At 40.1% G+C, this 16,046-nt stretch overlaps 1 protein-coding gene across 1 annotated transcript in view; it reads left to right on the top strand.

Moving 5' to 3' along the window:
• Positions 1-16,046, top strand: part of LOC149441589 (low-density lipoprotein receptor-related protein 5-like) — a 202,042-nt gene that overhangs the window by 107,223 nt on the left and 78,773 nt on the right. The window contains exons 8-10 of the mRNA XM_089657151.1: positions 5,327-5,616; positions 6,842-7,068; positions 11,413-11,597. Of these exons, the coding sequence (XP_089513277.1) occupies positions 5,327-5,616; positions 6,842-7,068; positions 11,413-11,597 (702 nt within the window). The remainder of the gene's footprint in view (positions 1-5,326; positions 5,617-6,841; positions 7,069-11,412; positions 11,598-16,046) is intronic.

The following is a 16,046-nucleotide window of genomic DNA, read 5'->3' as shown; positions in this document are numbered from 1 at the left end:
GAAAAAACCTTCAGCCTTTACAGTCACTTTAAACTGTTTATATTTATATATCATATATATTGCTGCTTTTGTGTGCAGCACTGCTTTTTACTGTGCAATAGGAAGAATGGTCAGCCGCACACCAGAGGATAGATGAATATAGTGTATATTTATTGATCTATAGGACACACAAAACACCAGGACATGAATACAGGACCTTTTAACACGTTAACACGATCTCCTGCTTAATCATGATTAAGCACAAGATCGTGTTAACACATTAACAGGTCATGTATTCATGTCCTGGTCCATGTGCTGGTGTTTTGTCTGTCCTATGGATCAATAAATACACATTATATTCATCTATCCTCCGGGGTGCGGCTGACCCTTCTTATTGTATCGTGTGTGGTGGTGAGCCAGAGCCTGCACCTGTTGTGGAGTGATCTGGTTTGTTTGCCTGAGCGGTATACCTCTGTTCTTTGGATTGCTTTTTGCTGGCTATAAAAATAAAGCATTTGCTTTGCTTTATTTTTTATACAAAGAGGTTCATAAGGGTGGAGTCACCCCAATTGAAATATACAGTACAAATTTAGACAATTACAGTCATTAGAATATTAATCGAGTTGCAAAACGTGAGTGAGATGAACAAACCCTTTACTGTAGGTCCTTGACAGCTCCAGCCAAAGTAAACCTCCACGTTTAAGTGATGTTAACAGAACATAAGAAGCAGGAAGTTAACAACAACAAACGGGGGCTATGACAGAATACAAGGAAGTGTTGACGGGGCTGAAATCATGAGAAAACCATGGCCAAAGAGAAGGTAGAAAGATAAGTGGGATGGAAAGTTAAAAAAAGAATATAGGGGCCAGAAAATGGTTGGGTGGGGAAAGGGGATTACCAATAAATGTAGGAAGAAAAGGGAGAAATCAAACTTAGATGAGGCTCGTATTGCTCAGGGGGTCTTCTGCAGCAGGAAGGCTTTGTATTTAGAAGAGTACTGGAAAATAACCCAATAGAACCAGGCTTTTGGAACTTCATTGTGGTAGAAGATTCAGTAAGGTCTTCCATGTTCACGTTCTTATTAGTTTTTGATTGCCCTTGTTCCAGTGTGGGTGGAGAAGTTTTCCTCCTTAAAACAGGAGTGCATGCTTTTGCAGCATTCAGCACATTAATCAATAATGTGCTTTTGTATCTTTTGATGGAGAGGGAATTAATGTAAATTAAAAAGATAATGGGTCATCCTTTAACTGAACATCAATAAGTGGGGTTTTTTTAAGTGTTGCCAAAAAGCTTGAAACAAAGGACATTCCCAAAAGATGTACGAAAGTGTACCATAGTGAGGTTTACATTTTGGAGAGCTGTTTGGAAAAATTAGTGTAACAGGACTGAAGTGTTTACCACCATGTAAGAAGTTTATATCCAGACTTTTAAATTTTATTAGAAATCAACAATTTATTTTGTATTATTTTATATTGATGGGATCCAATCAATTTGATGTTGTGTCAATGAGCGATCAAGATCAGGCTCCTATGCCTGAATATAATGTGGTGCTGATTTCAAGCCTATGGCTTACAAGATAGTGAGAGACTAGGTGTCCAATCCAGACACAACTTCTCGAAGAGGTTGAGGGCACAGAAAAAGCTATCTTCCGTTGGCAAAGTGTGCAGAAAATGTGAAAGTTGCAATAATCTTCATTCATCTGGTGTAACCCCAAAAGTGGCCATAAGATCTCCATTTTTTTATTAAAATGAAGGGCCGTGAAACAGCCTGCTTAGATCAAAATAAAAAAGATGCTTCTGTAAAGCCCGACTTGCATGTTGGTTTGCCCAGGAAGAGAGAAGTTGAAATTTTAGTTAACATGAAAAGCTTTTGAACTACGCCACCAGTAGAGCTGATTACCAATTCCCCCCCGCCATATAAGGTAATGATGGGAGGGCAGCGGTTCTCTCGTTCTGGGAGGACGTCACATGACATCCTCCCACTTTAACTGCATGTGTGCGCCCTCAAAGGCGCCTGGCACTGCGATTGGCGGTGCGCTGTGTCCCTGGGACATCGATGAAATCGGCTCTGTCATGTGATCAGCTGTGTCCAATCACAACTGATCACATGTAAATAGGAAATGGCGGTTATTGGCAGTCCTCTCCTCCCACTGACAGCTCATGAAGAAAGGAGAGCCAGTAATGGGCATTACTCAGAGCGGACATCTACACTGATCATCAGGACACTGATGATCAGTGTAGCCCCATCAGTGTCACCTGTCAGTGCCCATCAATGCCACCTGTAAGTGCCCATCAATGCCACATATCAGTGCCTACTAGTGCACATCAATGCCACATATCAGTGCCGCCTATCAGTGCCCGTCTGTGCCATATATGAGTGATGCCTGTCAATGCCCACAAGTGATGCCTGTCAATGCCCACAAGTGATGCCTGTCAATGCCCACAAGTGATGCCTGTCAATGCCCACAAGTGATGCCTGTCAATGCCCACAAGTGATGCCTGTCAATGCCCACAAGTGATGCCTGTCAATGCCCACAAGTGATGCCTGTCCAAGCCCATCAGTGCCGCCTATCAGTGCCCATCACTGCAGCTTCATTAGTGCACATTAGTGAAGGAGAAAAATTACTTATTTACAAAATTTTATAACAGAAACTAAGAAACTTTTTTTTTCTTAAAAATTTTCAGTCTTTTTTAGTAAACAATAAAAACCCCAGTGGTGATTAAATACCACCAAAAGAAAGCTCTGTCTAAAAAAAAATTATAAAAATTTTGTTTGAATGACAATTGCGCAGTCATGCAACACTGTACACTGTGCGACAGCCCTGAAAGCTGAAAATTGGCCTGGGCAGGAAGGGGGTAAAAGAGCCCAGTAGACAAGTGGTTAAAAGTTGATTTTTGAGATTTGCTGGCATTTGGTCGAAGAGCCACAGTAACCCTTGCAACATCAGAGGAATAAACTCCTGCTCAAGGGTAAACCACAGTTTGTGTTTGTTGTGGAATGTAACACCTCAAGAGTCAAGCTAAGAGGGTTGCTTCCTAAAAACAGGTTGGATCTGGAAATCCCATCCTTGAGTTTGGAACAGGATAGCAAGGTTAATTCCAGCTTTTTTTCCCCAAGCACAAAGAAACCCAAGGAAAACAAATGCAATTTGCGAGGAAAATATGTGGGTAACACAACAGGAAGTGTTTGGAAGGGGCAGGTTAGTCTCCAGAGTAAATTAATTTTCACAATATTATTACAGCCAAACAAGAAAAATGTACCATGGTGCCAAATTGATATGCCCCTTTTAATTGTCTGTAATAAGGGATTAGATTTGCGCTAAAACACTCTACCTAAATCTATGGGAATGTTGGTACCTTAGATACCATTTGTGGCAGGATGACAGTTTAAAGGGAAGAAAGCTTGAAGCCCCTGGACAACCGAGATTGAGAGAGAGAGAGAGAGAGAGAGAGAGAGAGAGATTCTGGGCTTTGGATTTATGGTCATTTATCTTTTTATTGGAGAACCTACTAAATTTATGGATGGTGGGCCATAAGTGTTTAAGGAATTAGCGATTCACCAATGTTTTAGTAAATATTTTTAGGTCATTGTAAAGGAGGGCTATTGGGCAGTACCTGCCCATGTCGGTGTGATTCTGTTCTTCTTTAAGGATCATGAAAATATGTAGAGCTAGTGCATCGCTAGGAATGGGCCTACACTCAAATAAGGAAATGAAGGCTTTTGTACATTGCAGAATGGAGGTCGGCTGACCTTCATAAGCAAGGGTACAACCACCTGGATTGGGACCTTCACAGGCTTCATGGTACATATGACAAGGGATGACGTGGTACAGATGGGGGCATCCAGGGTATCCTTATCTGCATACCAAAGGGTGTTGTATGGGTTTTCTGAGTTTTGCAGATAAATACAAGTATGGGTCAAAAGTGTTGGCAGGTAAGTTTCAGGAAAGTGCTAAGAGTATGTTGTAGTAGGTCCACAGTGATATCAACTATAGCTTGAGGGGGATTTATGGAGTACATATTTGGTATCTTTAGTTTGGAGAATGTAGGTTTTAGAGCTGTAGAATTTAAAGTATAACTAAAGGCAAAACGTTTCTTTAGTTTGGGACAGAGTGGATATGGATTATACCCCGTCAGTATTTTATTGCTGTCTGTTCCCATATTAGAGAGATTCACTCTTTCTATTTGTTCTGATTACGATTATCATCAAAAGTAAAAGAAAATTCCAGTCTTTGGGTTGTCCCCAGAAGAGTACTGGAGGGAAAATCTTCCAGTGGGGACACTAGTTTTGGTGACCCAATGGATTCCCTTAATTTGCAGGGATTTCTCTCACTTCCTGTTTTCTCTATGGGATAGGAAGTAAATCTCCCCAAATGGGAGAAATAAATTTGACGGGTTATAACGCTCCTTTACTCTATCCTAAATGGGAAAAAAAGGTTCTGCCTATGGTTCTACTTTAAGGGCTAGGGGCTTGCCTGGTCTACTACAATGCTCATAGTAGGTTTGTCTACATTTGGTTAACTGGGCCATAACGTTATTAAAAGGGGGGTCATTAAGTTTCAATTTTGTCGCTATAGTCACAGCTAGGGTTTGTTTGTTCACCAATTCCAGGTGTTTAATGTGCTCGAGCAGGGCTTCGATTTGAGGCAATGTATGCTTTATTCTGCTCTGAGCCCAAACAAATCAGGGCGAGGAGAGGGCTAAATGTATAAACGTAGTAAATTAAGGCAATCCCTGTCTCACCCTGGCCTCTGTATTCAAGACAAGTAGGGAAAGAAAGGGGAGGAAATGGAAGGTAACAGAGAGCATATGCATACACATTCCAGTCGCACGCCAAATAAGGGGTACTATGTTAAATTGAATTTGTTGGCTTATGTGATATGAGAACCATAAAACAAGACCCAAATGATATTTGAATAGGACCTACTACAGCCTTACACAAGAGTGAGCCCAGACTGTTCAAGGAAGTGGTGGCCGCAGTGCCAAAAGTCAGACTGTTTAGGATGGCACTATGTTCAAGGATGGTGATAGGGCCAGGGGGTCTTCTCTTTTGGCACACAAAGGTGTCATCGGAAGTTTCTGTCTCTTTTTTTACTCTCAATTGTTGCACACAGCATATTGTCAGGCTCAAAATGCTTTGAATAAGTTGTTATAACATTACCTCCTTGGGCTAAGAAGAAAAAATGTATTGGACCAGAAAGTACCTCTAAGTACAATCTCTCTCTCGGTATACATATAAGTAGGGGCACCTCTGCTCCAGAGATGGGAGTGAAAATGTGTTCTAATTAGCATACTGTTTTGCTGTTTAATGCTTTTTTTTTCTTTTCTTTCCTTTTAAACAATTATAGGAACCAATCCTTGTGCAGAAAATAATGGAGGCTGCAGTCACATTTGTTTCTTCACTCCTCGTGCTGTACGGTGTTCCTGTCCAATGGGATTAGAATTACTTGGTGACATGAGAACTTGCATTATTCCTGAGGCCTTCTTGGTTTTCACTAGCAGAGCAGCAATCCACAGAATTTCTTTAGAAACAAATAATAATAATGTTGCAATCCCACTTACTGGCGTAAAAGAGGCATCTGCTCTGGATTTTGATGTGTCTGATAATAGGATCTACTGGACTGACATCACTTTAAAGGTAACACAATCATCTGGATAATTGATAATCTAGTATAAATAACACTTTAGAAGTTGCACCGATACAATTGGTTTATGTAACTATATAGGCCACTGAAAAAATAATATAAAGTTGAACTCCGGGAATAATCTGCTTTTAAAACTTTCATTGGGCCAGCTTGGTTAAATATTATTCAGCACAATAATCTTTGCCAGATACAGTCCTTCTTACAAGAGCTGTCCTTTTTCTGGGAGCTGCTGTAGCGACTTCCTTTCTGGTACACTAATTAAAGCCGAGTTTCTGTTGCACTGTGAAAAAATAAGTCAGCAGCTACAAAAACTGTAGCTGCTGACTTTTCAAAAACAGCCACTCCCCTGTCCCACGATCCTGCTGTCCGTTTCACCAGCCTTCTGGTGTTCCAGGTGCCGGCATCTTCAGTGTGGGCACCCGGCTGTGACAGCTTGTGGCTTCACAGCCGGGTGCCCTCTGCACATGCTCTTCCTGAATGGTCCTGTAGTCTTCTGCGACCTGTCACGTGTCCCACAAGACTACGGAGAGGGAGGGTAGGACAACTTCCGCTTCCGTACGCCTAGGCGATTGCAGCGGAAGTGGGAGTGTCAATTTCAGGTACCCGCTTCCGAAAGGTGCCAATCCTTAATGGGGAGCGGGGGACTAGTCCTTAAAGCGGAACTTCCCCTTTTGGGTGGAACTCCGCTTTAACTTTAGTACAAACTATTAAAACAAAAGAAATGAGACTGGCTGAAATTTCCAGATATCCTGTACACACAAATTAGCCCATTCAGGGTTGGATGAGAGATCCTGGTAAAGGGGGTGTCAGGACAGATTTTTTGAGACCCCCTTCAGCTGTGTGTTAAAGTAATCCAGTGGTGAAAGCCGATTGGTTGGTTTACTTTTTCTTTGTGCAGAATTACTGGCCCTAAAAATGGTACTTTGATCACTGCTGCAGCAATGACCAAGATATCACCCTTTCCTTCCAACCATGGACATATGGGAAGTGGTTAATTGCGATCTGAGCTAAACATTTTAATTCCAAAATTAATATAGAATATGCGTTTTATAGAATTATTGTGTCCATATAAAATAGTTGCTTGCTGTGATATATTTCATATAATGCTCAAAAAAATGTTTCGGGTGTTTTTATCCTTAAATTTTGCATGCATTTCTTTCATGGTCACATGAAATTGTCCTCTGAAATATTGTATGGTTATTCTCCTTTGCTATCTAGACAATAAGCAGAGCTTTTATGAATGGAAGCTCCGTGGAACATGTCATTGAGTTTGGCCTTGATTATCCAGAAGGAATGGCTGTTGACTGGATGGGAAAAAACCTTTACTGGGCAGACACTGGAACCAACCGAATAGAAGTATCCCGTCTCGATGGACAGTTCAGACAGGTTTTAGTTTGGAAAGATCTGGATAATCCAAGATCTCTAGCACTGGATCCAGCAAAAGGGTGAGCTGGACAAATACCTGGAGATTTTCTAATATTTTATATTTATTTTGTATATTATAAAAAGATTGTCATTCAGTTGTCAAAGCATATGCAGATTCAAAAGCTAAAATTTAGAGGGTTATTTACTAAAACTATGGAGTCCAAAATCTAGTTCAACTCTTCATAGAAACCAACCAGCTTCCAGGTTTAATTGCCAAAGCTTACTCGGACAAGTTAAAGTTAGAAGCTGATTGGCTATCCTGCACAGTTGCACCAGATTCTGAGTGCACCAGTTATAGTAAATCTACCCCTTAATGTTTGATTAATGTTGGTCTGGTAAATAAACCAATGAAAACATTTTGTTATATTTGTTAACCACTTTCCTTCCAGAGGATTTACCCCCCTTTCGGACCAGGCCATTTTTTGCGATACAGCTCTGCGTTATTTTAACTGACAATTGTGTGGTCATGCAACACTGACCACACAATGGAGCTTTCTTTTGGTGGTATTTGATCACCTCTGCGGTTTTTATTTTTTGTGCTATAAACAAAAAAAGGCCGACAATGAAAAAAAAAAAAACCCAATGTTTTTGACTTTTTGCTATAAAACATATCCTGTAAAAAAAGTAATTAATTGCTTTCCGTGAAAATTATAGCATCTACAAATGGCGGTATATATACTGGATTTTTTTTTATACTAATAATGGCGGCGATCAGCGACTTATTGCGGGACGAACTGACTTACTGCCGGTGACACTAATACAGTGATCAGTGTTAATAAAAAGCACTGACACCGGTGGGAAATATTGACAGCTGCAGCTGCCAATGGCAGCACCCCCTACCTGGAAATGCAAAATCACGTATATATACGTGATTTTGCACAGCCCTGCCGCCGTAGTCCTGCTATAGGGCAGTCAGGAAGTGGTTAATTTAAAAAAAAAAAAAATGCCTGTTAAAATCTTTTGATCTGGCAGCTGCCTGTGCTTACTATTATCAGTTACATTGTTTGTACATCTGATATCCCTCACTGCTATGTAGAGTAGGAGAGAGACAGGTTTCTATAATCCTATCTTTTTTTCTGCTGTCCCTATACTTTATGAAGAATGAGTGCTGTTATGCTGGTCAGAGTGTGTTACTTAGAGAATCACTAGATGGAGAAAAATAAAAAAAAGGAAGAAAACTTGAAATAAGAAAGCTAATGCAGCAACCACATTTAGGGACTGGTAAGCTGCAGTATACAACATTTTTGGTTTTGATACTCTTCCATTTGGTTACTGTGCTTAGGAAAAGAAGGAAGATGAGCTCCATGCTGTGGTTGTTCTCTAAACATATCTCTCTGGTTATATAATTATAACAGCGATGTCCGGTCTGATATGAGAGGACTTGGCAATGATTAATTATCAAATGTTGTTGACTGAAATTTTGGATATTGATTTATGTCACCACCTGGTATCAGCCCCCATACATAGTCTTTTCTTGGCTCAAATATTACCTGCTGGTACTAGCACCTAATTAGTAAAGCGTAATCAGTATGTTACTCTCAGGTCGAAGTGCTCTTACCTACACTTATTTGATGCCTTTATGTCTAGTGCACACAATCAGATAATCGTTCGATTTTTGTTTCATGCTAGTCTTATATTGAAAATGAAGAGGTTACTAAAGTTACAAAAATTCTTTTAAAACACAATACAACTTCAGAAGTGATGTAATTTATTGTATTGTAATGTATTTTTTTGTTTCTGAGCATGCTTAGTCTTGGGGGGGCCTCAATTTTTATTTATTTTTCTGGGACAAATACCGTACTGATTAAAGGAAAATTGTTTGCGTCATTATGGTACGAGAACATTTGTGTGCTTGTTCCTTCGGATATTGACGCATGTTCCGTCGTGATTGGCTGTTGAAAGCTGTGCACTATCAGATTATCGTATAATCCCTCCAAAAGTGATTTTTGTCATCTGATTTTCTGATCGTGTGTACGGGGCATTAGTCTGGACTGGGTTTAAGTCATTTAGATGTCAATGGTTCAGTATGGAGTACAACCAGGTATGTTAACCTTGGTAGAGCATAGCTTACTCAAATGGTGTTGGCCAGATTTTTTTTTTTTTCTTCTTGAAACCTTTTGCTATTTTGGTTTTTATGGGTGTTTAAAAGAATGTGTTGGACCACGTGTTAGTTGGAGGCAAGAAAAATCTCTTAATGAACAAATCATTTCCAGAAAGCACATTAATAACTTTTGTGTATGACCTGTTAAGGTAGTTATGATCGGAATTAAAATTTAAAGAGATTGTAAACCCTTACATATACCCAGTGAAGTTGTACCTGTTTACCTATAGCCATCTTTCCCCTATATGCATTAAAAGTACAGAATTTGCACAGGATCTCTCAGCACTGAAAAGCAGGTGTCGGGTAGCTGAAGTTATATCAGGAAGGAGAGCTCTGAGAGCTGACTGGAGGGAAGAGAAAGACCCCCCTTCACACAGCTCACAGGAACAGAGCTGAAGGTGTCAATCTGCTGGAGGTTCCTCCTGTCACCATTTTTCTCATGGTGTCAGGAAAAATAATCAGAAGTGACTCATGCTGATAGTAGAAGAGCCAGGCAGCAAACAGAAGTGACACTTAGTAATCTGGATTGAGACAAGTACACACTGTTGAGGGATATTCTTTGTTCATATTTCATATCAGAGGCTTACAACCACTGTTTATTTGAAATTTAAAACCATTTAACAATTCAGTAGTGTTAAAGAAGTTGTAAAGGCAGACCGTTTTTTTGTTTTGCTTTTTTGCTTTGTTTTGTTTTTTTACATTAATACATTTTCTGCATTAAGGTAAAATACCATCTACATTCAGTTCTCCCCCCCCACCCCTCCCCCCCCCCTTTATACTTACCTGAGCCCGATCTCGATTCAGCAGTCTGCGCAAGAGAAGAGGTTCTCTCGGCCTCCTCATTCATTGACTCAGACACCGCAGCCGGAGCCATTGTCAGTCACAGCAAGTAAGGAGGGAGCAGGGTGGGGTGGGGGTAAGCTCCTATCTGAGTGTCTTATGTAAACAGAGCCTGCTTGGGAGTGAGCCCACACAAATGCCCCCATAGCAAGCGACTTGCTTTGGTGGGCACTCAGCCGGGAGGAGCCTGCAGCAATGGTAAGGGACCTCAGAAGAGAAGAAGCGGGGCTGATTCGTGCAAAACTATTGCACAAAGTAGGTAAGTATGACATAATTGTTGTTTTTAAAAGAAAATTTAACCCTTTACAATCACTAACTATGGAGAAGATCAATATTTTGTCCGGTTGGCTTAAAAAATGAACAATGTAAGAATCATATGACAGCGGTACTAATATCAACTAATTTGTAAAAATAAATAGTGGTATGAAAAACACATTAGCGATTCATGCATGTTAAAGAATAACTTCCAGTGTTTTATCTGTCTTTATCTGTTTTATTTGTCAAAAACATTGTAATTCTGTACAGCCAGTCTTGTGACTACACCTATTTATCTGATTGTACTGCCAGGCAGGTGTCATACCTATTTGTATATTCAGCAGTGCAACTTCACAGCCTGTATCCTGTATCCAGGGGGATGATCCAGGACGTATTACAGCCTAAAGTGTTACCAAACCTACAACAGCAAAAATCAGTCTATAGTTGCAGTAAAGCATGCTTGTTATACTCACTGTGGGACCTAAGGGGTTAATCCTCATTGTGTAAAAAGTCTGTTTGATCCTGTCTTCTCTGATCCTCCCCTTGTTCTACTGTCCCCAATCCATCTGCTAATAGTACAGACTTCCAGGAGTCACTCTGCACATGATCAGTTTAGTGTGTATTTTTAGTTTTTTTGTTCTTTGGGAGGGTGCATGTGATCAGCACAGGGCCAGTCAGCACTGTCCAGACAGAGATTCAGAGGTTTTGCAGCCTCATAGGACAGTCAGAGCAGAATGAAAACTCTTCCTACAAGCTTTAACCAGTGCACAGCTGGACGCTGATAGAAGTCAGAAGACTGCTATATACTGCTGATGAGAAAAGGTATTTATCAGTTTATATTTACTAAATTAATTGCATTTCCATGTTCTGTGTACTGTGGGAGACCAGATATAGTGAACGCAGGTCATAGTTTAGTAACACTTTAACTAAGAGGTAGTAAAGAGGTAGATCTTTCTTGCCATACATTGTAGTAGAGGTGTGTAATTCTTTTGGCAGGTTAAAACATATACTTATGTGTTCCAATTGTGTCATTGCCTGTTTACCCTGTAGCTTAGCAGGTGGTCACATAACATGTTGGTCGTTGTCTTCTTTTAAAAAAAATAAACCTATAAAAAGTCTGTTAACTTGTTTGGATATTTTGTATTTATTGTTAGTGACTTTTTTCCAGATATATGTACTGGACAGAGTGGGGCGGGAAACCAAGAATAGTTCGAGCATACATGGATGGAACAAATATCATCACTTTGGTGGACAAGCTGGGCCGTGCCAATGATCTGACTATTGACTATGCTGACCAAAGGCTTTACTGGACCGACCTGGACACAAACATGATCCAATCATCCAACATGTTAGGTAATGGCTTCTAAGATGTTTGCAGCTTTAATTTTTGGTCATTTGTTTAAGCGCCAACATGTTACATTATATGTGCATAGCTCAGACCTCTTGCACATGGCAAATAAAATGCCGTATTTGCAGCCTTGTAGTTTTTTTTTTGTTTTTTTTTCATAACACAAATCTGAACATATGTATATTATTGTCTATAGGACAGTGCTCACAGCTGTGTAGAGATCGTAATGTAACAATGCATTCAGAGCTATAAAACCAGGAGCTTGAACAGTTTAAGCTTTAGTGCAGTGATTTGTGTGTATATGCACATATGAGATTATGTGTACATTTTAACATCATAAATGCTTTTTTATGAAATTCAATACATTTTAACACCAGCAGCTAGAAAAGGATGAAGAATAATTTTACATATGTATATACATTTTTGTACCTGTACCTATGTATACACGGAGACTTTATAGAACCTAACTTGCGGTTTTTACTCAGGACATTTCTACTAGCAAAATCCTGCATAATAACATTGGTAAATGATTACATCTGTGTGCAAGAGGCCTTATTCTATATAACCCTGTAAAGAAAAGATCGCTATACTTATCTATGCATGCACACTTGATGTTTTTACAGCGGCTGTTTTTGGCTTTTGATGTTTTTTTCTACAGCTAGTAAAGCCCCCAGCATGTTATCCTATGTGTCCATGCACACATAAACTGTAATCAATGTTTTTTGGCTGGGAAAAAAAAACCAGGACTTGTGGGTTTCTAGAGGAAACTTGCATTTTTGGATGGTTTTTTGGACAAAAAAAATATTTTTGGTTAAAAAACTCTGAGAACGCGGGAAACCGCCGCTACATGCTAATGCAAAAACGCTAAAAAAAGCTGAAAAACTCACATTTTTAACGTGACTTTACACAGCTAACGTTACCAGTGTTATCAAAACGTCCCGTGTGCATGAGGACTTAGTCTACACTGCTTTAAGTCTACCGTATCGCATGTTCATGCTTTATGTAATTATATCCACCTACCTTATTGCTAGTTGTCTTTATTTTTCCCTTCAACTTTTTTAAGTACAATTGTATTTTCTAGTGAGTTGGTTCTGCTCATCATTTTCCCATTATTAAAACAGCTTTGTGCTGGTCATCTGGGCTTCTAGTGAGATGTTGGTCTTGATTTGTAATAGGATCTATGTGTTAGTTTTTATAGTTGGTCTATGACAGGGCTTAAAATTTCGAGTCTAGACCTACTAGCCAGGCACAAACCTTACTCTCCACCAGTTGCCCCACCCAACCTTGCCCAGGTCTGCCTTCAACCCCGCCCCCAGCCCTGCCCCTAACCACGCCTCCTTAAAGCGTATGAAATTACATTTTTCTTTAGCGTAAAGAGTCCAAAATATAAAAACTGCAATTATAACATAGCTTTATTATGTCAATTTAAACATAACAGCAATAGCTTAATAGCAATAGGGTGCAATCAAAATATCAAGTTTTACAGCTTCAAACCTGTAGTAAACATTTTGTATTTTTTTGTTTATTTCCTGCATCTTTAAAAAGAGACATTTTAATATGACGATATGATTTTTGTTAGTGAGCACATATTTTCAGTTATTATTTTTCCTTAAACTGATTTTTGTATAATACTTTTATATTTTTATTATTCATTTATTAAAGTCCAGTCGAGTTTTAACAGAAAATTATACAAAGAAAATCAATGTGTTTTGAAACACTAAATAACAAGTGTCTTACAGTTTATTTTGTAGCCCTATGCTCAGAGGTATACTAAGGCCACTGAGCTCTGTGTGAGGGCAGTGCATTGGATTCTCTGCAGTGATCCCCCACGGCGGTGGAGAGTGGAGCTCTCCACGAGTCCCCCGCGGCGGTGGAGAGGGTGTCTCTTCTCAGCGGAGGAGAGCGGACCTCTCCTGCACCTGTCCCCTCAGCGGCGCTGCCAGCTTAATGGCGGTGCCAAAGAAGCCGAAAGCTGGAAACCAGAACTCGGCTTCACAATGAGGCTTGGAGAGCAGGTGCTGCCACTCCATCCATCATCTGTGCTCGCCACGCAAGAATTTCTCCTCGCATTTGGTGAGCGGGCGAGCAGCTTTTTCAAGCCCTGGTCTATGATATTAGAGTTCTTTGCTAACACCAAGGTTCAAAGCTACAAATGCTTTCTTGTTTTCTTCATTTTGCAACTTTCCCAGCATAAAGGGTGAGGCAAAATACCATAACCTGGACTATTCTGATCTTTGACTTAATGACACATCAGTACTTTAAGGGCTCGTTCACACTTGACTGTTTTTCCAACTCTTGCTTTTAACATTCCGTAAACGCAGCATGCGCGGTTTAGCGGTGGTTGCTAGGCGTTTGCCAAGCGTTAAAAACGCCCCACAAACGCCTATAATGAAGTTTGAATGGTGGTAACGCCCCGCAACCGCACCGCGAACGCCAGCCGGGCGTTTGCGAAGCGGCACCATGGACTTGAATAGGAGGCTTCAACTCCTCCTGACTCGATCGTCGGCGTACGTTTTCCCGCGACCGCTAACGCTCTCGTTTGAACAGCACCATGTGCTGCAATGTGCAGGATTTTCCCAGGCGTTTGGGGAAACGGTAAAAACGCTTCTCAAACGCCTGTCTGCTGCTTGCTAACAAGGCTAGTGTGAACGTAGCCTTAAAGATATTTTTATAGTTTCTCTTTTGCTCTTCCAAGTGCCCATCTTCAGCATATTTTTACAAATTTAAAGAGACAGCCAGCAATCCTTAAACAATGTGTTGTGGAACACGTGTTTCATATATTTGCAAATCTGTGTGGTAGGCACATTGCCTTGTTAAGGGCCCTCTTTGTAATGTGTGGCCCCTTTTCTGATTTAAATGTCTCAGCAGTCAGTAATTGGCTTTACACCATGGTGCACATTTTCAGCACACTTACCAGCCATTCAGCAAACAAATTCAACACTGTATGGATATACTAGGAATGGGGATCATGAATATCCGCAGCATGTTTTTTACTGCTGGATTCTTTGGTGTTAAATACCCAAAGGAGCAGAAGCTGTATACTATTTCTTTCCTCACCATCAACTCTGAAACTAGCATCCTTCTGATCTATTGGGGGACACGAGATATTAAACTTTCAGGTTATACTTCCACCTACAGTTGGATTTAAACAAAAAATAAAGAATTGTGTACTCTACAGGATTGAGATAGCTCATTGCCCAGGCAGATGTAGTACGTTGACCTAATAAGACTTCTGGCAGACATACTATGGGTCTTGCCAAACCTTCCTGATCTACTGTCCGAAAGGTCAACTTGCCGTCTATATTTCCAGAAGATCAAGCAGTCATCTGATGTCCATGGTTCCAGCAGACAACCGTAATTGGGCAAAAATAATCTGTTGAAATACGAAAATCTGATCACTATTATCCCCTCTGAAATAATCAAACGCCAAAGCTCTCTGTCTGTACCTCCCTCCTCTGCTCTTCAAAGGCTTATGTATGCCTGACTAGGCTAAACATATACCAGTCATGGTATAGCCAGCAGTGTCATTCCTGAGGGTGGTTATATCATGCTAGCATATCTGGCCACCCTGATATTTTTTTTTCACCTCCTGATTGTAAAATATATGCTTAAAATTTAATCAATGTAGAAATAACAATTGTAGTATTTTGCTAGTGTCTTAGATTTAAAACTGCACAGTGCTTTATTTTAAATAAAAAAAAAAAAAAAAAAATATATATATATATATATATATATATACATACACACACACTGCATCCAGAAAGTATTCACTGCACTTAACTTTTGCCACATTTTGTTATGTCACAGCCTTAATCCAAAATGGATTAAATTAACATTTTCCCTCAAGATTCTACAACCAATACCTCATAATGACAACGTGAAAGATGTTCGTTTTGAAATCTTTGCAATTTATTCAAAATAAAAAACGGAAAAAAAACATATGTACATAAGTATTCACAGTCTTTGCCATGACACTCAAAATTGAGCTCTGGTGCATCCTGTTCCCACTGATCATCCTTGAGATGTTTCCACAACTTGATTGGAGTCCACCTGTGGGAAATTCAGTTGATTGGACATGATTAGGAAAGGCATAAACCTGTCTATATAAGGTCCCACAGTTACTAGTGAATGTCAGAGCACAAACCAAGCCATGAATTCCAAGGAATTGTCCGAAGACCTCTGAGACAGGATTGTATCAAGGCACAGATCTGGGGAAGGGTACAGAAAACTTTCTGCAGCATTGAAGGTCTCAGTGAGCACAGTGGCCTCCATCATCCGTAAATGGAAGAAGTTTGGAACCACCAGGAATCTTTTTAGAGCGGGCCACCCAGCCAAAGTGAGCAATTGAGGCAGAAGGGCCTTAGCCAGGGAGGTAACCAAGCATCCGATGGTCACTCTGAAAGAGCTCCAGAATTTCTTTGTGGAGAGAGGAGAACCTTCCAGAACAACCATCT

The sequence above is a fragment of the Staurois parvus genome, unplaced genomic scaffold (assembly GCF_062004578.1).
Source record: "Staurois parvus isolate SC_StPar_1 unplaced genomic scaffold, SC_StPar_1.0 ptg000970l, whole genome shotgun sequence".
Taxonomy (NCBI): Eukaryota; Metazoa; Chordata; class Amphibia; order Anura; family Ranidae; genus Staurois; species Staurois parvus.
The sequence above is the reverse complement of the archived record's forward strand: the minus strand, read 5'-3'. Positions and strand labels throughout refer to the sequence as shown.